The 25,144-nt window shown below is 41.2% G+C and overlaps 1 protein-coding gene across 3 annotated transcripts; it reads left to right on the forward strand.

Moving 5' to 3' along the window:
• Positions 1–24,715, forward strand: DAPP1 (dual adaptor of phosphotyrosine and 3-phosphoinositides 1). Of its 3 annotated transcripts, none has more exons than XM_067297553.1 (9): positions 1–103; positions 10,500–10,622; positions 13,977–14,110; positions 17,322–17,452; positions 19,474–19,521; positions 19,764–19,826; positions 21,656–21,741; positions 22,336–22,423; positions 22,884–24,715. In XM_067297553.1, exons 1-9 carry the CDS (start codon positions 36–38, stop codon positions 22,932–22,934), a joined length of 792 nt encoding a protein of 263 aa, XP_067153654.1. In that variant the 5' UTR covers positions 1–35; the 3' UTR covers positions 22,935–24,715. The 3 variants fall into 3 exon arrangements, with proteins under 3 accessions (XP_067153654.1, XP_067153655.1, XP_067153656.1); XM_067297554.1 differs by lacking the exon at positions 22,884–24,715 and adding an exon at positions 22,694–22,868; XM_067297555.1 differs by lacking the exons at positions 1–103; positions 10,500–10,622 and adding an exon at positions 13,419–13,581.
• The last annotated feature ends 429 nt before the right edge of the window (positions 24,716–25,144 follow it).

The raw sequence follows: 25,144 nt of genomic DNA on the forward strand, positions 1-25,144 counted from the left end.
GCGGGCAGCCGGCGGCGCAGAGCCGCGGCGGGAGGATGAGCCAGCGCCAGGAGCCGCGTCCCGCCGGGCAGCAGCAGCTCGCCGAGGAGCTCCAGGCGCTCGGGTAAGCGGCGGCCAGGGCGGCTCCCCACCACCACCACCGCCGCCACCCCGGGGCCGCGGGGCTCCCCCCGCGAAATGGCGCCCCTCGCCCGCCGGAGCGGCACCTGAGGGGCGCGGGGCTCCCCCGCACGAAGTGGCGCCCGTCCCCCGGGGCAGTACTTGAGGGCGCAGGGCTGCCCCTCGCGAAATGGCGCCCCCCGGGGCGGCACCTGAGGCTGAGGGGCGCGCGGCTCCCCCTCGCGAAATGGCGCCCCCCGCGGTAGCCCCCACTCCCCTCGCGAAATGGCGCCCCCTCCCGCGGCGGCACTCTAGGGCTGGGGGCAGCGCGGCAGGAGGTAGTAAGGGGGGAAAAAAAGCTGCTGCCTCTTGCTCCTGATCGTTAGTAAAGAAAGGAGTGAAATAGAATAAAGCGCGGTTTATTCTGAACATCCTGCCGAAAGGTTCAGCCCGCTCAGGGCCGCCTCGAAGCTGGAGCCTGGAGCCTCGTTTGCATCGTCAGTTTGATGGGTTTACGGGTGTACAGAGGACAGTGGCATGCAGCGGGCAACACGTGAGCAACAGCTAATTATCTGAGAAATAATTATTAGATGAGAACTAAATAATCACTAGAAAAACTGGCGCACCAGCAGGCGTTTTAAATACAGCGGAGAGCAGAGGTTAGGCCCTTCCTGGGGCGGCCAGCAGCTTGCTCGATGCCCAGAGGGGGCCCCGTGCTCCTTAAATGCATTTAAACAGTGGGAAGAGCCCTGCTCGTACCGTGTTGTCCCCGCACGGACCTTCGCCCCCGCCACGCCAGTGCTGCCGGCCCAACACGGCTGGGCCCTTGTGCCGCGCGCGGAGGCGTCGCAGCTGCTCCGGGCCGCCGCCAACTTGGAGATGGAGCAGACGAGCCCAGGGCTATTTACCCCTTCTGAAGATGCCATCCTTGCTCGAAAATGAAACCCAAGCAGCAAAAGGAAGGGCAGAAGTTGCAACAGACCTCCTTCTTCTTCCTCCTCCCTCGCCGTTGGCCGTTTTTAAACACAACTCGTTCACTTTGTTGGCTCCCTAGTTTTGCTTTCTGTGGTGGGAAGGCTTGCATTTTAGCGGGGAGCATTGCCACTGATAAGGGGAGACAGCGGCAGGAAGAGCAACGCGGATAGCGACCGGGAGGAAAGGATGCCGGACAGCAGAGTAAAGGAGCAGACAAAGCAGAAAAAAGACCAGCAAGATGCAAAAAGGCTCTGGTGTCATCTCTGAATTCAGAGGAAGCAAGGATGAAAACAGATGCAATAGAAGATTACGGATGAGGACTCAATGATCATCAATTTTGGCAAATAATTTACTTAGCGAAGAAATTGGAGTAGAAGAGAGACGCACCTGCAATTATCTCCTACCAGCTGATATCTTCCCCTATTTGAGAGCACTCGTTTATGAAGTGCCTGCTGCTGATGTGTCTAACAAATATGAAGTGAAACAAATCACCTTGTAATGGAACCCAGAATGGCCATTACTTATTTTTCCTTTTACTTCTGTAAGATGACTCTCATACAAAAAAAAAAAGCATCTTTGCTGCACAGAAACAGGTTGTGTTGCAGCTGTTGAGGGAAGCATAATTGCAAACTGCAAGACTTGCATATTGCAAGATTGCAATTCGTTTAGGCTGTATGGGCTGAATAGGTCTATGCCAGGGATCTGTGCTCACAGAGGGCTTCATAGGTTGGCGAGGAATTCATCCTCGCCTTGTAGCGCTGCAGCCTGACAAAACCGTGAATGAGAAGGCTACAAAGATGTAAAAGAAGCTACAACTTTAAAATGCTTCTCCTTCAATGGAAAGTTGAAACTTTTCACACTACAGCAAAACATCAGGCATCTATTTCAGGGCAATCTGTTGAGTTAAATGAAGTAAACATGAATAAACATGCCGAGCAGACTCCTTTCAAGTTGTTGAGTGAAGCCCTTCTTTCAGCTAGTATTAGGTCCACTTTTCTTGAATTTTCTGAAGAGGAAAGAGGGGACTCTCAGGCTCTGAACATACAGGTTGGCTCTGTCTTTCTCCACATCGTATATTAACTGTGCAGGTAGTGAATCTCTTAATGTAGGTATGTATATCAACTGTGAAAAGTGAGCCTGTCACTCTCAACAAATACAGAGCATAACTTTAAATTCTCAGCCACCACAAGGCTTTTTTTTAATCCTTAAACTGTCTCCAGCTCTGTGACAGTGATAAGTTCCCCTTATGCCAGCATAGTATCTACCACAACTGAGACCTGAATCTGAGTAGGACCTCTGTCTTATATTAATATAAGAAGTGTTTCTTTGTTTTTTTTAAACTTCATGTACATCATTGCAATAATAAAGACCCACAGAGACAAAATTCATTCGAATGAGGAGCAACTTTGAAATTCTCATGCCTTTTGTAGAGAACTGAAGCAGGTTATTTTTAGACCTGCTTTACTGTTCAAAAAAAATCAAAGAAATTGGAGAAGGTTTGAAGAAGTCTTAAATGGGAAGCACTTTTTCTTTACTTCTGAGAGAAAGGAGATTGAGTACCACAATATCCTCATATTTTGCCAAGTCAGCTGGACACCCGAACTGAAAGTTGACAGCAATGTAGAAGAATTTGCAGTGTAAAACCTACCTGACTCCTTGCTAGGTTGGAGGGCCTGGTTTTCACTGGTTTGTTCCAGTTTAGTGCTCCAGTAATTGCATGAGAAATATTGAAGTTGTTAAGAATAATGCAGGAAAAAAAAAAAAGAAGTTTTCAAGAGTGAAAACATCAAGAATGCTCTTTTGCTGCTGTGTCAAAACAGTAAAAAAAAAAAAAAAAGTGTGCAAAAAAAATCTTTTGTCTTATTCCTGCTCTACAGGTATCCCATCCATCACTAAAAGTGAACAAGAAATAAGGATTTAACCATCCAAATAATGATCAAGGACAATCACAGCCACTGAAAGATTTAGAAACATCTACAACTGTTTATCAGATTGTGTTGTTTTCCTCCAAAGCCTCAGTATTTATAAAGATATATGTTTTGGCCTCATACATCACACCAAAAGAAAGCCAAACCCATCACTTTCCCCTCTTTAACAGCTTCCTGGCTTATGCTGTTTCTTTCAGTCCTTCATGCTGAGGGAAAATAGTGGCTTGTACGTATTTGGAGCCCTCTAAATTATTTGAGAGTTTTGGTGGTCAGATAATGAAGAGTTCGAAGTGAGCATTCAGAAGAGAAAGACCAAAATCAGAATATCATATATAATTAAAGAGATGCTAGAATTCTTAACTTCTTCCCTAAAATTACAGGAAATATTTAAATAGGGAACTTTGAAATTTGTTAAAAGAAACACACAAAAAGAGACATCTTTGTTGAAAAGAAAAGAAAGACAACTTATTGAGTCTTCTTAATAGGCCTATTCAGCTATTGCTGGAATCAGTCCTTTTCCCAGTAGGGTTCATTGCTGCTTTTATTAAAACATCAGCCTTTGCGCTGCGGCGTGAACTCCTGTAGCTTATCACGTGTAGTGTGAGTTTGGGGAATTCCATTTTGTAACTCACATATTTGCACAAGAGATGAGAATGTGGAATAGCCAGTCATCCAAGTCATTACAGGCTAGTCTGGTAACACAGCTTTGACTCCAACATAACATGGCTTTGGTGATACTGCTTTGTTTTGTCTTTCAGTGGTGAAAAGAACTGGGGAAGAGGAAACAAGTTTTTGAAATTTTCTTCCCTCTGCAGTGCCAGTGTTCTTTGTTGTCTCTGGTAGCACAGATTTTCATTTCTCCAGCTCCAGGTTTGACAATACAGTAACAATATTTTAAGACTGAACAATATTCTTCACACTTAGTTTTAGTAAGAAAAAAGAAATTGGACCATGAGGCCTAAATTATACTATGATAAAAATGTAGTTATGTGCTCAGGAACTGAAGTGACTAAGACAGGGTAAATTGTCAGAAGTTGTCTTCATCTATGCTTCTAATAGGGAAAAATCAAAATTTCAAGGACAAAATTGTGACAGTTAACAAGTGGGTAGTGGATTTAAAAAAGAAAGAGAAATGGGTGAAAACCAGAACAGAGTCAGTTGAGAGAAGGGGAAGAGAAAATGGAAGTGAGAAGCAGAAGCTGAACTAGTGAAAGCCTACTGATAGAAGAGAGAAAACTTTAAGGTTGGATAATTGATGACACTTACATTTCCATTTTTTAAAATAATTTTTCTGTGAAATGGCACCCTTGTATTCCAACAGTATACTTTACATGGGTGTGTGATTTAGTGTTTCAACATTATACATTGAAAGGATGTCTAACAAATACCATTTTTGGTTGCATGCCACCTATAACTCCTTTTAGCCTTCATCCAAGTCTCTCACCCTTTCTGTTGATTTTCTAGCGCTCTGTCAACTTGTAAGCCATTAGAAACATTGCAAAATCTTCAGTTTTACTGATGTGAAGTACAGAGAACCCTTCTGACTTTTGGATGATAGGTGATGTTTCTAGAATTTGTCAATAGGAAAAAAAATTAAATATGCACATCTGATCTGGAAGTTGCTGAAGTCCAGCATACAGAGAATACAGAAACTGATGAGGCTGTTTTGCAGAGTCATTTTTGGAATAAAGGCACATAAAAAGCATTGCATCTGGCCCAAAGAGATAAATGAATGCTTTCCCACTTGCTTCAAGCAGTGCAGTAACTCCTCTCATCTAAGAATGGGGATAAATCTTGAAGCTAGTAAATAGTTTCAAGGTGTAAAAATTCAACTGGTTGTAGTGCAGGATAATTTTATGAAAAAAAAAAAGGGGGGGGGGCGAGGCAAAGCCTACCAATATTTACTACTGCAAAATCCAGAGTAAATATCTGCTCTGAAATAATTTAGGAATGAAATCCTACTGAGAGCACATCTAGACCACTTCCCCCTAATGTGGATCTCTCTTCCATTTCAGAAATGGGTGAGACGGATGAATTCAACTGCTGCATTTCTGCTTGGCTCCTGTAGCCTGGGCAGCAGAGGTGCCATCAGCAGGGACAGTCACCTGCCCAGGAGTACAAGTAGTATTGCACCAACTTGCTGTTTCTGAGGAGGGAGTAGGGAGATAACCCAGCTGACTATCAAGAATCTCCTTCCTGTTTCTAAAAAGGAACTTTAAACTGCTTAACTTTTTACAAAAGTAAGTCAAGACGTCTGTAGTAACCTGGGAAGATATTCTGATGAGGACACAACCTTTGCTACTTTTATCTAACAGCTATCTGGTAGCTAGACATACCTCAAAGTTAAGTGTCACTCCAAACAGTAAAAACAAATGGCAGTTAAAACTTCTTGCTGTGCTCTATACTGGTCATGGCTGACTTTTATTGTTATGGGAAAGACAAGCAAGTGTTTCTCTTGGGCACTAAGCAGATTGCGTATGGAAAGGGCCGAGATGATCATCCAAAAGTCATGTAACATTACTCCTTAGGTTAAGCACAGCTAGGTGTTTTTATTCCTTCTGTATTCCAGTAGAGTTTGAAAGTTAGTCCACCTGATGCCAGCTGCAGTTTTACTGACCAGCCCCTATTTACACAGGCAGAAGAGAAGCTTCTTGAAAAATGTCCGTACAGTTTCTTTGGCAGTGTCATCAGAAATGACAAATCCCATGCATAATGAGCTCCCTGATCTGCAGGGGGATATAGATTTTCCCTCTCCACCCTCAAAGGGAAATTTCATTAACATTTTTCTTTAAAACATCGAGTTGTTGAAGAGAACAAATGAACATTTTGAGGCTTTTCTTTTTAACTGGAAAAGGGAATTTCCCACCCCAAACATTGCTGTAGCGTACTCCTCATCACCACCACAGGGTAGGGAGATGTAGTCACTGTACTAACTACGTGGAGATCGTCATAAAATAAGTTACAACATTAGCAAGCCCTATTTTGGAACAGTGCCACTTGGCACAGCTGTGGCGGTACCGACTGCTGATGCGGACAGGGTTTGTGCTGCAGCAGCCACCAGCCTCCTGTCAGGGGAAATGACGCTGGTGACTGGGCAAGCAGCTTCTCGGAACAAGGCCGAGTGCTACGGCTTTTGCCTCTCTGGGGAATCGTCTTTTTTTTTTCCCCTCCCTCCTCCTCTATTTAACAGCAACCTCAGTAAAGCCTTGCTACACTGTCACTGATGCAATCTGAATAGTTGTCTAATTTCTGAAAACTTTATTTTCCAAAGAGAAAGAAAGCTTATCTTGCTAGTGCCATTGTAAGAAATTCTGCCGTGGGCCCAGGAGACTGACCCCCAAGAGCAGGAAGAATAGCACAGTCCCTCAACAACACACACTGACAGCACAAGCAGTTATGGATATGGGATAAAGAGACTTAATGTAATTTAACACACAGTTAAGGTAACAAGAATGGATAAATGATTCTGGTAGCAATTATGAAATGATGTTGTTACTGAAGTGGCTGGTCAAATTGACAATACAGAAGCTTGAATAAAAGAACTAGAGCAAGCAGGGTTTTTGACAGGAGAAGGAAAATTTATTGGAAAAGAAAAACCTCCCAGAAGTATTTATGTATTTGAAACACAAACATTTCCAAGGCCAAGGGCACCTGCCAAAATGATTGATTCAGCTAGGCTCTGAGGCAAGGAAAGGCTTTCCTCCATCTTTCCTCTCTGTGTGCTTCTTCACAGAGATCTCTGTCAGGAGCCGCAGGCAAGTTCTGCACTCCTGGTGACCTTCAGTCTGACAAGTGGCAGAGCACAGAGACTATTTCGGGAATTTTTGTAGTGAATACAAGCTCTATAGGTTGAGTCAAATAGAGATGATTTTTGTAAGGGCTTTTAGAAATAGTCCAATACACAAGACATACAATGTGGTTCAAACTGGAAGGGCTGGTAAGACAGAATTCAGTTTTCTCTCAGGAAAGTAAATAACTAGAATGGCTTGCTCATGGTCTTAGTAAAGGCTTCAGAAAGACAGGTATTTGTAGAGCCTTTAATTACATTTTATTAGTTTTCTGTTTTATTTAGGCAGGGAGATAGAGATATATTATCTTCTCCATCAACAGTTTCCTCCCCCAGGTATGTAGGTATCACAGAGAATAAGAGCAGAACTTAAGCTAAAGGTGGCTGCCCCTTACAAGGTCCTGTTGAATGAAACATGTCTCCCACCTTGACATAATACCAGCACATATACAAGCTGAGCTCCAGCGTGCTGTCTTAAGAGTTCTGTTGATATCAGATGCTGTAGAACAGAATTTATCGGACTAATATGACTTTTCTTTAAATCCTGCTTTTTTGCCCACAAAATTCAAAGAGCTGGCTAAATGATTTTTCCAAACATGAGAAGTTGAAGGATTCCCCTCCTCCCCACAAATATTTAAATTCAGTTGAAATATATGCAGTAGTATCTCCCCACATGGCTGTTAGGGAACTTCACTGCATGCATGAAATTGTGTTGGCATTTATTTCAGTCAGCAGTGGTACTTAATGGCTCTTGGGGGCTCCAGATCAGTTATTAGACTGGCTGTGCAAAGGCGGAGGACTTGACTATGAGAAACAGTGACATGAAATTTTGACCTTGGTTCAGTTATTGGACCACTGTTGTACATAACATCAGACTGCAGTATAATCAATTTAAATTAGTTTCAATTAAAGCAGCAATTTAAGAGGTAGAGATTTGAGAAGCTGCATACATCTTAAAGATATTCCTAGCATATATTTAGCATTTCTACTGGATGCAAAGTAAGAAACAGGGCAGTTCAGATCCTTCTACAGTGGACTGTCCTATGGTCAGGATCACTCATTTACAAATAGGAGGTTAGTACAGGCAGCAGTGCCAAGTGTGTTCGGAACTGTTATAGTTAAATACATTTCATAGTTGATTTGCACCAAGGAGAATTTGGGCTTTTTAAACAGCTACTCTGGTGATTTGAGGAAAATTGTACCAAGGCTTCCCTTTTAGTTTCTTCTTAGTCTTGCATTTGGGTGATCAAGCAGGCTTTATGGGGAGAACAGACTATTTGCATACTTACCTTCCTGGTGGTCTGTGTGCAAATACTGAATTTGCCCCAGGATTTTAAAGTTGTACCTGTGTTCAATGTTATTGGAACAAGTTCTCAGTGACTATTTGCATGGTTCAAACAGTAACAGCTGTCAGGTTATGCTGCTATTTCACTCTCTGACAGGAGAAAGGTGGAAAAAAATAGCTACATATAACAGTTGCTTTGGCATGAAAAGCCATATTATGGCATTACGTCCATTTCTACTTTTTGAAGTGAGCAAGAAGACCTTAACTTTTGAGGGATTTTTGTCTGAGACAGCATATTCATGAGAGAAGAACGGTGGAACCTTTTCACCAAAGACTGCAATATGCACTTTATGACAGTGTTATTTCCCCAAGTAAGGTGTTTTTTTTGGTGCTGCATAGTAGTAAAATTTCATTGGTCAGTGACTTTGTGCTTGAAGAGAGACCACACTTAAAAAGAACATTTTTTAAATAGAGCAACTTCTATTTTAAAATACCTTAGTAAAAAGCTTTTTGGAAATAAGGTAACAGTGCACTTAACCTCAAATTGAATACACCTTCTTTATGAAATTGGCCATTTACAGATTTTTCTCAATGCATGTTTCTTTTGCACAAAAGTGGGAGAAAATGCATTATGAGATTCCCCTCAAACAGTGCTGTCCTCCCACATCTAGATCCAGCCAAGAGCGCATGCCGATACCAGCCTCCTAGCATCAGGACAGACCTGACCTTTGACTATTACTTACTTGGGCAGTTAATCCCAAAGCAGATTTTGGCTAACAGGTGTTCCAGAGGATGACCCTTTGATCTTTAAATATTTGTTATTTTAGTCCTTACAGTGCAGACAGCCCATAGAGCACATTCTAGAGCCAAAGCAGCAATATCCTGCCGGTATTAAGTTTCACGGGGATCTTGTCTTCCGTAGGGTTAACATTCAGAAGTCTTTCAGAAAGCAATTTATCAACCTGCTGGCCTTTCAAATAGGCAGCCGTCTAAATCCAGAGTTAAAACTTTGGGGGAGTGGAGTGGGAAGATGCCAAATTTAGTGGCAACTTGCAATGAACAGATAAGGAGGAGGCGTATACAATTACACGTCATTTCAGTTTGAAGGCTGCCATAATACAAACACCAAGAAGGGCTGTGATACAGCTCTCTGTCAACCTGTATTTCTGTAGCTGAAATAGTAATAGAATTTGACCCCAAAGCTACACGCACACACAAATTAAAGGATGGAGGAGACCCCCACCAACACACACACAAACGGAAGAGCCTCACTGCTGGCAGAACTGTGCCCAGTTCAGCACCAGAGGTAGCTCTGCTCTTCCCACAGTGTCCCCGCACGTTAAGGTGCAACGAAGACACAATAATTGTTTATTAACAAAAGGCTAATTCTGCTCAGAGATACTGTATTTCCTCTTACCTTTGCACCTGAAGTTGCATCTGTTATGGGATGACACTCCAGCCTTTTATATCTGTGCCCCTGTTTTATATGTTCAGTCTAAGAAACATTTTAAAATGAGATTTTCTATTAAAAACAAAACCAAAAAAATCAAGTTTTTCTATGCTAAATCACTCCGGACAGAAATTAGGCCATAACCACAGTTTCATGATCTTATCTGCAGGATTTTTCTGGTGGAATTCCATGTGGATTCCTTGTCTAATTTTTCATGTCATTAAATGAAACAAGTGTTCAGATGCTTTGCTGCATTGCTCAGAACATGTGTGGCTGAGCAGCAATGATATCAGAATTTCTTAAGTTTTATCTTTAAATTTTATCTGATAACTTTGTTCCCTTCCCCTGTTCTTTCCTCCAGAAAGGTTAGGCTTCAAATGAAGATTTTAAATTTAGGCAAATCTGGGTTCTTATAGATCTTAACAGTACAGATGAACTGAGTTGCAGGGAATGTAGAATTTAGGAGGAGATTTCTTAACAGTGTTGCCCATTTGCCCCAAAAGAGGAAGTGTACTAAAGTGTGTAGGTATGTCAGGAAGTACAGATTTAGCAAATAGACAAAGGAACCTGAATACCCCCCCAAAATTGCTTTCACCTAAATCAACATACATTTAGATAATGTCTCATTGTTCATGCAGGCTAAGTTTGCAAGGTTGTTAAAAAACAAAAACCTCAAACTGTCAGCTGTTTACAAATTTTGAAGGAACGCCAACTTCAAAACAGACAAACAAACAATCCCCCCCCCCCCCCCCCAACCATTTTCTGGCCTTGTCAAAAGGAGGCTGCTGAAAGGGGACCAGCTCTGCACAACCTGTGTGCGCACAGGACCAGAATGGTAACTCACCATTATAACAGTGTTAGCTGCAGGCCTTCCTTTTTTCCCCAGCTCCGCTTCATAACTCGGCAGAAGCTGCCAGCCAAGAACGAACGCTGACACTAAGAGCGAGTGGTGATTTAACCCTTGTGTCTTCCTAGGTGGTATCATGATAATCTTACCCGGCATGCAGCAGAAGCGCTGCTTCTCTCCAATGGGCAGGACGGAAGCTATCTCTTGAGGAAGAGCAATGAAAAGGAAGGCCTATACTCGCTCTCTGTAAGGTAGGCTATGGGCAGAAGTGACTGATTTTATCTAACACTACCCAGCTGACAGTTTTAAAGTCTTCACTTATTCCCATATTTGTTTGCAACTCTCCTGCATTGAGATGACCTACAAGTTTCTTTCCAGGGTGTGAACAAGAATTGTTTAAATATGTATTTCTAATGGTGGAATCCTGCTGAATGACATTTTGATAGGAAAAAAAGACTTTGAATTGGAAATTGCTCTATTTTTTGCAAAGTATGAATTCATCTTCCTGGGAAGAACATCATTGTATAGATTGATTGTACAGGTTCATTCTTGCATTGTGTGCTAAAAATCTTTATGATAGTTGCAGGAGTTCAAGAAACAGACTGATGGGAGTAGAAAGGTTTTATGAGGAGATTATAGTACTAAATATGAAGTTAACAAGTGATAACTTCACCAGTTTCTGGACAGTCTGTTCCTATACAGCTCACAGTACCTGTTCCACTGTATGGGAACAATCATCTCTGCGAGATGATGCAGTATTTTGCAGTGAGCCTCCCCCATTCTGGGCTAAGAGTGTTTTAGCCAGTACTGCATGACTGATTTGAGCAATATCTCAGAGTAACAAATATCATGCCCTTGAAGTCAGAATTACAGCAGTTTACATCAGTTGAGGATGCAGCCTATACAAAGCATGCATAATTCAGCCTATACCTCACTACTGAATCACATTTAAGGACCCTCCTAAGATGTAGAGGAGACATACAAATGTATCAGATGCACAAGGTAGTTGCTGCACATCAGCTGAATGGAGGTAACCAGCCCCGAGTACATTCTTAGCCTTTGGCAAATGTATAAGATGTATTAAGCCTCTTTTATTAAAATTTAAGCTAGTGCATTTGACCTCATTTCTATCGCAAACTGAGCCTACAGATGATTAGTGACCACAGCTCAGCTGGATCACAGTAAATTTTTAAGCCAAGGTCACTTTAATAGATACATTTCACTAGTTATTCACAACCCTAATAGACAAGAACACAGCACATGCCCTTGAGATTAGTGATTTTCCATGTATTCAGTACCAGGAGCCATTATAATTTGGAAGTGTAGTCATCTGGAAACTGAGGAAAATGCAGTTTGCGCATACCCTGTTCCATAGAGGTGTGAAAGACAAATACAATTTGCTTCACTGACCTCTGATAGAAGGCCCGAAAGCAAGTATTCCCATACATACCCCCCTGAAATTTTACCACTATAGACAGCTATTTATACAACAAGCTTGGGGGGTGCAGGGATGTGTGTCCCCAGACTGAGGTCTGGAGGTGTTTTTACAGAATGAATATTCAGAGTAATAATGGCCAAATTATGTGTAAATGTTGTGAAACAGGACAGTAGGATATATAAATAATAGCACTCCTTAAAAAAAATAAATGAATCAGTATCTTAATGGTTGCTATTTTTGACTGTAAAGTATAACTAAACATTGTTTATAGTATTTTACTTCAGGCAACCTTTCAAAAAAAAGATCCAGAAGCTATTTTTTTCAAGAGCACTCAGGAAACAACCTATTACAAAAAATGAAATTAAACTGTTCTTTTAATAGAAAATAAAAGTTAAAGTGTTAAATAAGTGATCAAAATAAATTCACTGTTTTAAATCTAGGCTTAAAATACCTAGAAGAGTCTACTTCAGGCCAATTCCAGTATGTTAATCAGCTCTCCAAGTAGGATCAAGAATCACTTATTGCATTATTAGATGCACAGAGTATCCCAAACCAGAGTCCAGAGCCTGATCTTTTACTCCGTTATATTAGTTTTATGGTGGTACAACTCCCCTGAAATACTGATTTTCACTTCAAAATGTTTCATTTACTCATTTTATATTGCCCATTTAATTCTAAGTTTTCCTTTGCATTTTTTGACTAATATAGAAATTTTGTTTTGGAATAAGTGGTTTGATTTTGTTCCGATATGTTTTTATAGAAAGGATCATTTTAGCAATTCTGGCTGTCACTGCCCCTTTCTCCTAAATTCCTTCTGTAGTTTTTATTTTCTGCCTCTGCCTCCCTAGACACTTCAGTCATTGTTAGGGTTTGTTTTAATAGGAAACAGTGCTTGGGATTTTATTGACATATCTGTAATAAGAAGCTAGAGAGACAGATCACACAGACTGAAATCCCCTCCCCCAGCTAAATTAGCCAACTTTAAAAAAGAACTAGGAAATAAAGTTGCTCTCATTGCAACATTGTATTTCTTGTGAAACTAGATGAAAATTTTGTCAGTACTGCAAACAGTCACAGCAGTTATTTGATATATAGGGTGTGAAGCAAAGTGCAGATGGCCTATGTCTGAGCTGACTGAAGGCAAAGGTGTTTTCATAGTGCAAAGCACAGGAGAAGCTGATAGATGCATATTCTACAATATAATTTATGTCTCAAGGACAATTCAAAGATGTATGTTTGTTTAACCACCTGCTAGGAATACATTATAAATGCCTTTCTTCACAATCTTTTCAGTATATTTGGTGCATATATTTTTCCTGAGCCTGATTTTTGTCTGGACCATTTTGGATGCTAGCAATAATATTAACAGAAATAACTTTCTCACAAGGGAGGTGCTCTAAGTGCTTCACTGACTTCAGAAGTCAAAATAAGCACCCTTCCCAGAAGTGAGGCCTTGCACACTTCTCTAAATATCATCAACTTTTGTAAACAAATGATGCGACTGCCCTAACAGAAAAAGAACTGTAGTTCATGTTAGACAGTGCCCATGATAAAGAGACCCCTCGTATGAGTACAGAGACAAAGCAGACTTTGAAAAGCCTTTTGAAAAAAAATATGAAAGCCTTAGGTGTCCAAAGTTACATTATTAAATCCATGCTTAAGTAAAGAGAGAGTCTAATTTTGAAAGAAGACAACATTTTTAGTGAGATCAGGAGGACGCCTGACAAGATGAACACCGAGGGGTGTGGATACACCATCAGAGCTAAAGCCTGGTACGTGGAGGAGTATTATCTTGGTTAGAGGACTGGATACCATGCTTATAAGTCTTGTTGCCCATTTGCAACATGAATTAATTGAACTTACTTGGTTTTTCACTGTCTCTCATCTGTAAAGCAGTGATTATTTATTTATTTTTTAAAAACAAATGTGATTTTCAAATGCATTGAGTATTTGTGAGGGATGGTAATAACACTGATATTACCACTCGGACAATGATTTTCAACCTGCAATCTGTGGATTCCTTTGTATCTGTTGTACTGCAGTCTACTGTATAAAACAGGGCCTGCAAGTCCACATTTCCTGCAGTGAAAACTGTTATTCAAGGGTTGTAGGTACCCAAATTTCTTTGGCATTTATGTCTTGACAGATTTTTCCTTTTCTATTGTAGGGGAAAAGATTCTGTGAAACACTTCCACGTGGAACATACAGGAACTACATTCAAATTTGGATTTAATGAATTTTCTAACTTGAAGGAATTAGTCATGCATTTTGCAAATCAGCCTTTAATTGGAAGCGAGACAGGTAAGGAGAGCCATATGCATGTGTGAATACGCTTTTTGCCGTGCTTCATGTAATGCATCGCAAGCTCCTTTTATTCAGATCTTTATCTGATGCCTGTATTGCTGATGTGTTCCTCTTCAGACATTCTTGTTTGTGTTCACCTCGGGCATCTAAGGTATCACCCTTAAGAAACTCTTCCAGGTACTCTGAAGACAAACTACATATAAACTTACTGTGGTTTTGCTAGCCAAGGACATGAACTCTTTTTATTTATGAGAGAGGAAAGAAGCATTTCAAAATATGCCTGTACTAGGAGTAGCAGGACCTTTCCAAAAATGGCAAAACCAGAGCAGGGGGTTTGATTACTTAGAGAATAAATTATCAAATATAAAGCTGAAATCCCCCAATAAGAATAAGTAGAAAAGGGACTTGGAATTGTTTAGCTGCACTGTGCTTCATCTGAGGAAGAGTCTGCAGCAACATGCTCCCCTTCCCTGTAGGGGATGTGCCCTGTCTTACCGCTGCTTCTTCCTGACTACAGAGGATCAGCGTGCTGATTACATGCCCCACCGCAGTGGCTGGCCTTGTTTTTAAGAGAAAGAAAAAGCACAGGATTTTTTAATGGCTAACCTTGAATTAATAGTCAGAAGATTAAACTCAATTCCTACAAATGAGTTGAATGCCACCACATTGGAATCCCAGGAGAAACAGAAGCATATTACCATGATAATGACAGTTTTAGGTTTAGCTGGAAACGCAGAAGTTAAGATTTAAAAGTCAGTACAAGTTAGTGTAAAGAAAAACAAGATGGGGGCAAAAAAGGTATCGTGTGTAGAAAGTGTATGCAAGCAACTGATATGTAGAGTGGTGCCTAATAATATATGTAAATGTCCAGTTAAATAGTTAAATAATAGTTGGCGCACACAATAGCCATAATACACACTAAATATGCACAAGTACTCTTTAACACAAATAATCACAACCATTAAACAGTAGGGTTACTTGGTAAGATATTTTAAAAGAAAAACGCAGTGGTACTTGCAACACTGCACTCTATCTTTCAAAGCATTCTCTTTTTAAGTTGCTTTTATGAGCGGTTAGAACAGAGAGTTTCTAAGTATATCTTTTGTGCCAGTAAGCTATTTTCTCCCTGAAATCAGACATACACCCACAAGCCTAACCTTGCAAAGATTTCAGATGACATATAGAAATATTCAGACACATGTTCATTGCCTCTGTTACAGACATTAGTAATTAAGGATTTGGTGTTACGTGATCTCTGTGGACAGGATCGACAGTGCTGAGTGATAGGCTCACTTGTCAGCTTAAAGCTCCCTAATCAGATTCTGCTGGCTCTGTGAAACTGCTTTAATTTAAGCTGAACATGCTACGAGGTAGGAAAAGGCATTTGGACATCACATCAAGGAACCTTCTGCCTTTTCTTCCTACGGACAGCAATAAATAGGGAGAGTTAGCACTTAGGCAATGCTCCTTCAAATACAGATGTCAGAGCTCTCCTGGGTGGCAACTGATTTATGCCAAAAAGCAGGTAGGGGCTTATGAAGACCCACTCTAAAGCCAGTGCCAGCGAGGTCAAACAACTGGCCCCACACAGGTTCACACAGCAGGTCGGCAGAAGAGCCAGGAACAGGCTCCGATTTCTTACCCCTTTGGCCACAATTCCTTTCAAGCGAGGGGCAGCAAATGACCTTTGACTCGGGCGTTAGTAGAGAGTTGTTGTACGAATTTTTTATTCATTGTTACATTCCTAAACAGTTTGCTATAGAAAAACTGTGAGCTCAGGAATGAAACAGAGCGAAGCAGAGTAATATGAATACTTTTCATCTCTGGCTTGATTAGGGACAGGAATTTATAAGACAAACACCAAGAGTTGCAATACATAAATGGAAGACAGTGGAAATCATTACTCCCCCCCCATTGGGGCTACTTTTACCTCTGGAAGGGGCACACTAGGCGCTCTCAGGCCAGTGCTTGAACACGCTGGGCTGCAGCCCTGCAAACTGGTCCGTGCAGTGCAGCGGTTCTTTTGTATGGGGACAGCTGCAGGGTTGGGCTCCAAGCCCAACAAGCCTTGTCTGACTACAGCTTTGTTTCCACTTTGCATTGCCGCATGGATTCACATCTATTTTTCTACGTCATAATGTGTACACTTCCTCCTGAACTACAGATAATTAAAAAGAAAATTAAGGCTAGTGTTATTTGTGAGATGTTTTCCTGAATACACAGCTGACTATTCAGTAACAAGGTTAAAGCAATATACCATCATATTTCTGTCATTATTCAAAGTGACAAGGTTAAAATGTTATTCTTACCTATTTAGTTACCAGTTTTTAACTACATTTGGAAAACATTAAGGAACTTTGAGCCACAAGCCAGATAGAAAAGCTGAAGTTACTTTAACTTGACTAAAATTTCCAAGAATGTGGCTGCATACTAGTTTTCATTCTTCCTTAGAAACACAAACCTACAGAAAGACTCTTGCTACTGGGCAGCTGGATCAGCTTTTACTTGTTCTCTTATATATTTACTGAATGACTCTGTAAAAGCATCTTTTGTGGAGAAAAAAAGGTGGAGAGCTTACTAGAAAAAAAAAAACTTTTCTAAAATGTCCTTCCAGTTCTGATATAAGGATCTCTGTGGTGTACATATGATAGTACTCTGTTTGAGTCTATGCAACCGGTTAGGAGCAGTTTCCATAGACTGATGATGGAAGTTCTCAACTTCCTTTTAAATGGTAAAGCTTTCTCCCCTCCGCAGACTAGGGAAAATTAAGCTGATTCTGACTTTGGACCTATTCTAAGTTGAATATCTCACATTTGCATACACCCCTGTGCCTGTGATCAGATTTCAGTTGGTTGCTTCATATATTATTTTTCAGCTTCCCTTTATAGCCCTTCCCATTACAAAATATAACTCATTAAACTATATTTATTTCAATTTCAAATGACTCAAGTCATCTGTAGGTTTCAAGTCCAATTCTTAGCAATCCTAGCATCCCTCCTCTTTAAGAGCCGACAATATCGGCACAAAATGCAAATATAGCAAAATTTTGTATGCTATGACATTATTTAAAAACAAAGATTAGATGCTACAGCAGTTACTATTTTAAGGAGGTTGTTCGCTATCGCAGTTAGAATAAAAACGCAGCTCTTTGCTAAGAACCTGCAATGAACACGACCTTATAACTCGCTACTGCTCTTTTTCTTTCCAGGAACCTTAATCGTATTGAAGCATCCCTATCCACGGAAAGTCGAAGAACCTTCCATTTATGAGTCTGTCCGAGTTCACACAGCGATGCAGACAGGAAAGACAGAAAACGATCTTGTTCCAAATGCTCCCTCAGTAAGTTGTGTTCTGGCATGAGGGGGGTTTCTCCCAGCCTGAGTTTAGTATGATTGCTGAAGTAAGCTATGGAATAACACCAGTAATTCATCTTTTTATGGGTTCTTAAACACAGGAAGTCTTTGTCAATCACAGCAGAACAAAAAGTCTTATTAGCTACAGTCCCACGACAAATAAGGCCCTTCACACTCTGTCTTTGAGACCTTCAGTGCCATCAGTAGGAAAATATTACCTGGAGCTGACCTACGCAAGCCTGGCCACCTGAACACAGTTCTTCTGTATTAGCTTCCCTTTTGAATGTTAGCTTAAAGCTTTTAAGTAACTTTTTTTTCTTTGATTCCCCAAAAAACACACTGCACACCCACAAAACAAGCATAACCCTTCTCACATCTTTCTGACAACAGTCAGGCTGTATACAATAATACCTATGTCAGGCTGCACAGTAAGCTCTTGTTTTGGCAAACCTCTTTTACAGTCAGCAGGAAGTTTCTCTCTCTCCACAGGTGAGGGGAGGAATACCATAAACATTTTGTCTCACTCAGTGAATATGAGGATTAGTTGACAGGAAACAACTAGTGATATCAGACAAACTCACTGTTTCTTACCATTTTAGTAGTTAGCAGTATACAGCCCCTTCCTAACAGGAAGGAAGGAAAGAGCATCTCCAACTTTCTAGGTTAATTAAAAAGTGACCCTTTGAAATTAAGGGGGAGAGTGGGGGCGGGAAAAGGATATGTAAGACAGGCAGGGACACATTTGGAAACCCCAAACTGAAGCATGATTCAAACAGGTTAATATGTGTACCTATATCCTGATAGGTACATTATTATATTAAAAAGATTTTTGGTATTTTCACATTGGAACTTTTTTTTTTTTTTTTTACAACTTAAGAATCACCTTGTCCTAAAGCATGAAGATGGCTTGCCAAATTCTGCCACAGACTTGCACCCAGCATAGAGAAAGCAATACGATAGAGAAGAGCCTCCATACTTTCAACCCTAATAATTATGAGCACAGTAAGAAAGCTGCGTCATGTTAGAAGCTATGCCTTACTGGTATAAGAAACAAGAGAACATCTTCATATCTATTTGGGCCACCTGCTCTGACATCTGTGACTCACTTGGACAGTAATTAGAGACTTTAAATCCCTAGTATCTCATATCTGAGCAAGACAGGTGGTTTGTCTAGGACAGTAATGCCCAGAACAGAGAGGAAGGTACTTTAATCATAAATTATTTTTGGGGATAAAAAGAGAAAGAGGTAAATTAATAAGGATTAGCATAAAGTGGTTAAAAGAAGAAAGTGTTTTGATGTCTCTCACAATCATTCATAGCTGGGTTGTTCCAACTTTACCTCCAAGGAAACATGACCCTTTCACATATGACCAATAAAAAGGCAAGATTTTTTCAAGAGCAAATAGCAATTCACTCGACAAGAATCTGTTTTTTAAGAGGAGAACAGTCTCACAATTAGATCCCTACATAGAGTTTCAGTGGGTATCTGAGAAGCCACAGCATCCCAGGGTCACTGATGATGGCAGTGAAGCGGTTCAAAAGCCAATTTTTCAATAAGCACATCTGAATTTTGACTTTGTCTCCCTTAACTTGTGGGGGAGGGCATGCTAAGAAGAGGATGCCTAAATAAAAAACGTTTTTGGTTCTTTCCGAGTTCGCGTATTTCAAGGGAAATTACTGTGTTTAATTCAACTGGCTAGCAAACCCCAGTTGGTTCTGGTTTACTGCATTTGGTTGACAAGGTACGAGCCAGAAGCTCGCACAGAGGGGCACGGTCTCACAGGTAGCCTCTAGAGCCGGTGCAGGTCCCTGTGTACCTCAGCGGGGAATCCGGCTGCACGAGGGGAGCAGCATGTACAGGAGCAAGGATGGAGCAAGCAGTGACGGAAAGTTTACTGTGAACAGGCTGCTGTCCTATCTTACGGGTTATAAGGACAAGAGGGGGATGTGAGAAATACAAGCAGAGCTCAGCGTCTAACCCTGATCCCTTTCTTTCTTACTTCACAGCTTGGTACAAAAGAAGGATATTTGATAAAACAGGGCAAAATAGTCAAGGTAAGGAAACCTCTATTCCTCGCTTCCACCCTGTAGTCGCACACAGAAGCTAGAGACAATGCGGAGCTGAAATAGCTCCACCTGTATTCCTCTATAGAGAGGAATAATTATTGGTGCTTTGGGGGACAGCAAAGCAAGACTGCAAACCAGAGCAAGTTAACAGCTTTAAAGGTCTTTCTTCCCTAAGTGGTGTTACACTGAAGTTCTCACAAGACAATTACCATCCTTTCTTGATCTTTCAGAACTGGAAGACAAGGTGGTTTACACTGCATAGGAATGAACTGAAGTATTTCAAAGACCAGACAGTAAGTAGCAAACACCAGTTCTACTCTTCAAATCTCTGCAGAGGAAAGCTGCAGCCCCCTTGCACCTCTGGCTTCTCACATACGCATCACCACTTTCCAGGCTAAAGCTTCCCATGCTTTCAGAGGGACCAAATCTGCTCAAATAAAGTCAGAGTTTGCTGATGACTTTAACAGGAACAGGTTAATGATGTTTATGGCTAGAAAATGTCTATTGTACTCCTTTAGTCATACCTGCTAAACAGGGTTGTTCTTTGCAGTGCATTTTTTAATTGCTTTGTCCAGTGAGTTTTAAGCTACCAGCACAATGTAGCTTTCATTGGTGGCTTAGACCCACTAAGAGATAGCATGGCTATTGGGGTATTTCTGCAAATGCTAGAAGTATTTTTTCCTCTCCTTTATTTAATCCTTTTATTTCAAATAGCTGCACAGTTTTTGGTGGTCCTCATTTAGAAAGTTCCTCCCTCCTAGCATTCTGCCATAGATTAAGGTGTTACACCTGGGAAAAATGGTTTGTCTTTACAGTTGCTACTCCATTTTTATCTTAAACCAAGTAAAAATAGGACATACCTCTAGAGCTTCTCTACCCCCAGTTCAGGCTCCTCCACTGATGCAGCCAAACGGTTTATCTCACACGTCTGCCCAGCCCCATTCCAAACACGTAACGGATTTTATCACAACAGCATACAACTCTCCTCTCTCCCCAAACATTACCATATATAAACAGCTATTTATCTATGGGCCTTACATCAGTTTTCACTGCAGTTTAAGCCAACTTGACTTAAGTTTCTAGGATAACATTTCAGAGGGCAGAGCACCAAGTGTTTGAGTAGCTTTTATGACTTACCAGGCAAGCAGGTGTCTTTGTCAGAGAGACGGCCTCCTCCCTGGCAGCAGCTCCAGCTGCCTTCTGGTGCTCCCATTGTTGCTGTGGAGTTGCAGATACCTACTGGCGAGCAGCTTACCACTGGCCTGGGGACAGCATTCATTCACACACCTTGGCACAAACAGCTTTCTTCTAATGTGGCACCTAACTAGCATAGAGGAGATGGGAAAGCAACATGTACTTTTTGTACCTGGCCAGGGACTGAGGCTGCCTGGGCAGAGAGGAAGCTGTTCTTCTACTCCAGCTGCCTCTTATAAGGTGCTCAGCAAGGTGAGGTTGAGAGAAACTAATCAGGAAAGGACTCTCACACCTAGGAAGAATTAAACTTGTAAGAGAGATGGGTGGCAGTAGTGCACAGTCTTCATCCCTGACCCAAGCACTTCTGGGCCTGGCCCAAGGAAGTTGGATACACATGTTGTTCATTCAGTCAAAACCATCAATCCTGCTGTAGCAGCTGCTGTTCCAGCTCTCCTTTTGCATTTCTCCTTTCCTAGCTTCATCCCTTTAAAAGCACTTTAGGAATTAATTAAATCTCCAGCAGTTGGTTAGGCCAAACCCCTGATAGGCCCTATAAACATTCCCTGTCTCTATGAAAGTAATATTTTAGCTGGAAGTGATATCAAAGTTGTTACTGTGTTGGTCATGTTATAATACATAAACCAAACTCTCAGCAGTCTGCTTCTAGCTCTAAATTTCCTGTGCTAGTGCTGTACTCTTGTCATTCATTTAGATCTAAACTGACTGTCCTATTTCTTATGTTTAGCTGAGCTCCTCTTGCAGTAGCACTGCTATTAATTTTGCTAGTTTGTTTACAGTGTTGTAGCTCTACCACCTATGCCTGGAAAAAATTGGTGTGCCCATCAAGGTCTATATGCACTGAAGATGAGCTTAGATAGTTTTAGCTTCTGTTTCCATGTTTCCATTTTAACACCGTTTTATTTTCAAGGCCACAGAACCAATTCGGGCACTAGACTTAACTGAATGCTCAGCTGTGCAATTTGACTACTCCCAGGAAAGAGTCAATTGTTTCTGGTAAGTTGCTATGTTTTTTCTACCTTTTTGAAAGGTCAGAATAGCTAGGGAAGTCTGAAATACAACTGGTGGGAGCTTCTCAAAGCTCCTTTGATGGTTGCAATCCTGATCTTCCTCTCTCTTCTGAGTCCGTTTTTGTCAACCAAATCTCCATGTGTCCTGCATGGCTTTGCTGGGATCACCACTGTCAAAAGGGGTTTTCTTGGTGAACAGGAAGCGGGCAGGCCTGTATTGTGTGCACTTCCCTTCCTAATTCTGTAAGTTCATGTAATCGTTGCCTAGGCCCGTGGAACTCTTACTGAGGTAAGGTCCCCAGCTCCTGAGTTCAAATCTTGCTGCAGGTCACACAGCAACCACTTCTTTGCCCAAATGCAGGTCTTTTCTCTGCGTGGGCCTAGGACAGCCTATCCCCAATCTGTAAAGGACCGTAAGCGATTCTTGGCTAAGCTCTCTTCTGGTGACCGTACAAGAGCACAGCCTCGCTCCACTGCTCTGTCTTAACAAATGTGGGTGCTGGCCAGATGGGCTCAGTTTTAGGAGGAACTACTGACTGTTCTAGCAATTTAAGAAACAATTGTAATTGTTTACTTACAGCTTAGTGTTCCCGCTAAGGACATACTACCTGTGTGCAAAAACTGGAATAGAAGCAGATGAGTGGATTAAAATATTGCGATGGAAACTGGTAAGATGATGTGCAATGTTAAATGACAATATGCTTCAGGCAGCAGTACCCTTGGTACTGCCATAATAAAAGAAAACAATATTATGGCACAGAAGTGCTACAATTCCCAGTATTTGCAAAGAAGGGCGTAATTGTTCTGTCTTCCAGGCCAACCAGACTGGAATATGTAGTTTTCAAATAATGTATAGGCCTGCAAACCTGCTGTAGCATTTTTGGGGTGCCTTTTTAACATATCCTGGTTATGAAAAAGAAATGATTTCTGTCTTTAAGGATGTCATCTCACAAAGATTGTAAACAGTATAGAGCATCACAGACTGCATGTGTTGGGTTGTGAAGCAAGCGACGAGAAGACAATGTAAAGGCTTGAAAATGTTACTTGCTTAAAACTCAATATTTGGCTTGTTTTTTACTCATCCACATGCATGCAGACAAACAGTAATGGATTGTCTTTCTGTTCTAGTCACAAATACGGAAACAACTGGAGCAGCCTAATGCCACCTTCAAGTCGTAGTTGCACCTCAAATACTTCTACTCAGCTGGCAGGGTTTGTCCCTTTGCTAAGGGGAAGGCATCTGATTACAAGAGGACAGTTTCGAATGTCTCCATTGCCAATAACGAGCACGTGCCTGTGCAGATACCCCTGCATGTGCAGATTTGCATCCAGCTCTGCGCACAAGGGATTTGTACAGCTGAGCGCTTTCAGGCTGTTGAGTCACATGTGGAGACCACTGCAAAATTACAAAGTTGGTTTGATATGCATGGTTTGCATTTGTAATGCATACTTAATTCATATATCTGTTAACCAGTCACAGAAGTATTCACTGTTTAAAACTTTTGTGGTAATGCAGAGCACTCCCTTGAGAATTTGTTGCAAGCTCCATCGCAGCTAACCTTTAGCAGCATATTCTGTAGCCTTGAGCCTGTTATTTAAAATCAGTCTTTTCTAGAAACCTTAAATAGTTCTTCTGTTTTACCTGTTTAGAATCTAAATTAAAAGAAAAATGACAGAGTTAATGCTTTCTCATAGCTGTGAAATCAGCTAGATTATATTTTTGTAAATAATATCTATATTACAATCCAAAGAATAAACTTAATATTTCAAGGCCCTTTTCGAAGTGATGGATGAATAACACTTAGTTCTGGTCAAATATATTTTTGTATGGTTTAGCTTTACACTGCAGCAACAACTACAAGTGAACATTTGTTGTAAATGGCATATATAGGTGGTGGTAAGGAGCATCATGAAAGCACACTTACTTGCAAAGTAGGATCATGAAAAATCTGGCAACTGGTTCCCAGCTCATGTATGAAATAGGTGCCACAGGAGCCAAAGGATGGACAATGGCAGGGCTCTGCAGAAAGCTTTGCTTGCAGCAAACACCAGCCTTTTTAGTAAGATTATGAGTTGGGCCCCTTAAAATCCCCTGTTGAAAATGGGCTGGATTTTGTATTTTTTTCTCACATAGAGAACTTGCTAGATGAAATAAGAGGCTTTGTCCAGAACCTGAGATGTTCTAGAATTAAGCACCGCTTGCTTTATGTTAAACAAGATGAGCAACAATAATAGAAAAGCACGATCTTTTCTAAAAATAACTTATGAATTTACAAGAATACATTTTCTACATAACCTGATGTAAATTTCCATGTATTTTTGGAAGACTCATATACATGTAACAGTTTCTGTGCTCACTACAGTTTTGCAAGCTGAAGGCCAGTACTTCAGTGCTGTAGTGCAAGAGGTGTTGTATTTTAGAAGCAAAATAAGGCACACCGGAGGTTTTCAAGGCCAAACTGGGTAAAGCCTTGGGCAGCCTGGCCTGACCTCAGGGCAGGAGCCTGGAGGAGAGGGCTGGGGGGTCACCTCTGCCGGGTGATCCTGCTGGTCCCGGAGGAGCGGGGGAAGGAAGGGAGTCGCTCCCTCTGGCTGTTTAATGGCCAAGTGTCCTCCATAAGGTTGTATGCAAACCTCTCCCCCTGTGCACACTGCTTTGGCAAAAGGCTTTAGTAACGCTCAGATAGCAAGTCAGTTTTCAGTAACTGCCTTTACTGTGAGAAGGCTTAAGAGGAGAAGGGGAAGAACAGTTTAACCCTGGAAGAAAAAGGAATCCAGATTTGTACATAGGAATACCATTTTATTTTAACCTAGAAATGCCAAATATTTGTAAATTTTTTTATATAGACTTTTCTGAATAAAATGTCGTTATAAAACTTGCAGAAGTCTTCTGTATTTCTGTACTGTATTGTTAAAGCTTTGTAAAATAGGCTTGTCCTTTTTTCTCCCTTAAAAAAGTGGTTTAAACTAACAACTGTAATTTCATTAAAAAGCTTTGATGAGTTTGCATGAGAGAAAGGCAAAATAAGGGGAGAGAGATCCGATATTCTCCAACAGTATTGCTGCTCTGTGAGAACAGCTTGGAAATGAAGCTTGAAGTGTAGCTACAAAAGCAGCCCTCCTTTTCATACAAACAGACCGTGTTACAAAACATTAGAAGCCAGTCCAGCACATGATGCCACCAACTGAAGCCAGTACGGAAACGGAGCTCATTTGGCTTAAGAAGCAGATTCACAGACAGGACATTAAACTATTTGAAGAGAAACTAATGAACAGCAAGAGTAGGCCCAAGATGGAACGTAAAAGTGGTTTTGCCGCACATAAACACAGATGTCTTGGCACTCAGTTGCCACCTGCTTCTGTAATTATAAGCAACAGAAAGCCTAAGC

Source organism: Apteryx mantelli, chromosome 5 (genome assembly GCF_036417845.1).
Source record: "Apteryx mantelli isolate bAptMan1 chromosome 5, bAptMan1.hap1, whole genome shotgun sequence".
Classification (NCBI taxonomy): domain Eukaryota; kingdom Metazoa; phylum Chordata; class Aves; order Apterygiformes; family Apterygidae; genus Apteryx; species Apteryx mantelli.

Bases quoted from the DNA above. Each gene is read 5' to 3' on its own strand.
- DAPP1 (XM_067297553.1), top strand. From the start codon at position 36: ATGAGCCAGCGCCAGGAGCCGCGTCCCGCCGGGCAGCAGCAGCTCGCC. The intron at 10,623-13,976 runs GTAGGCTATGGG...TTTCTATTGTAG, and splicing joins CTATACTCGCTCTCTGTAAG to GGGAAAAGATTCTGTGAAAC. The intron at 21,742-22,335 runs GTAAGTTGCTAT...GTTTACTTACAG, and splicing joins GAAAGAGTCAATTGTTTCTG to CTTAGTGTTCCCGCTAAGGA.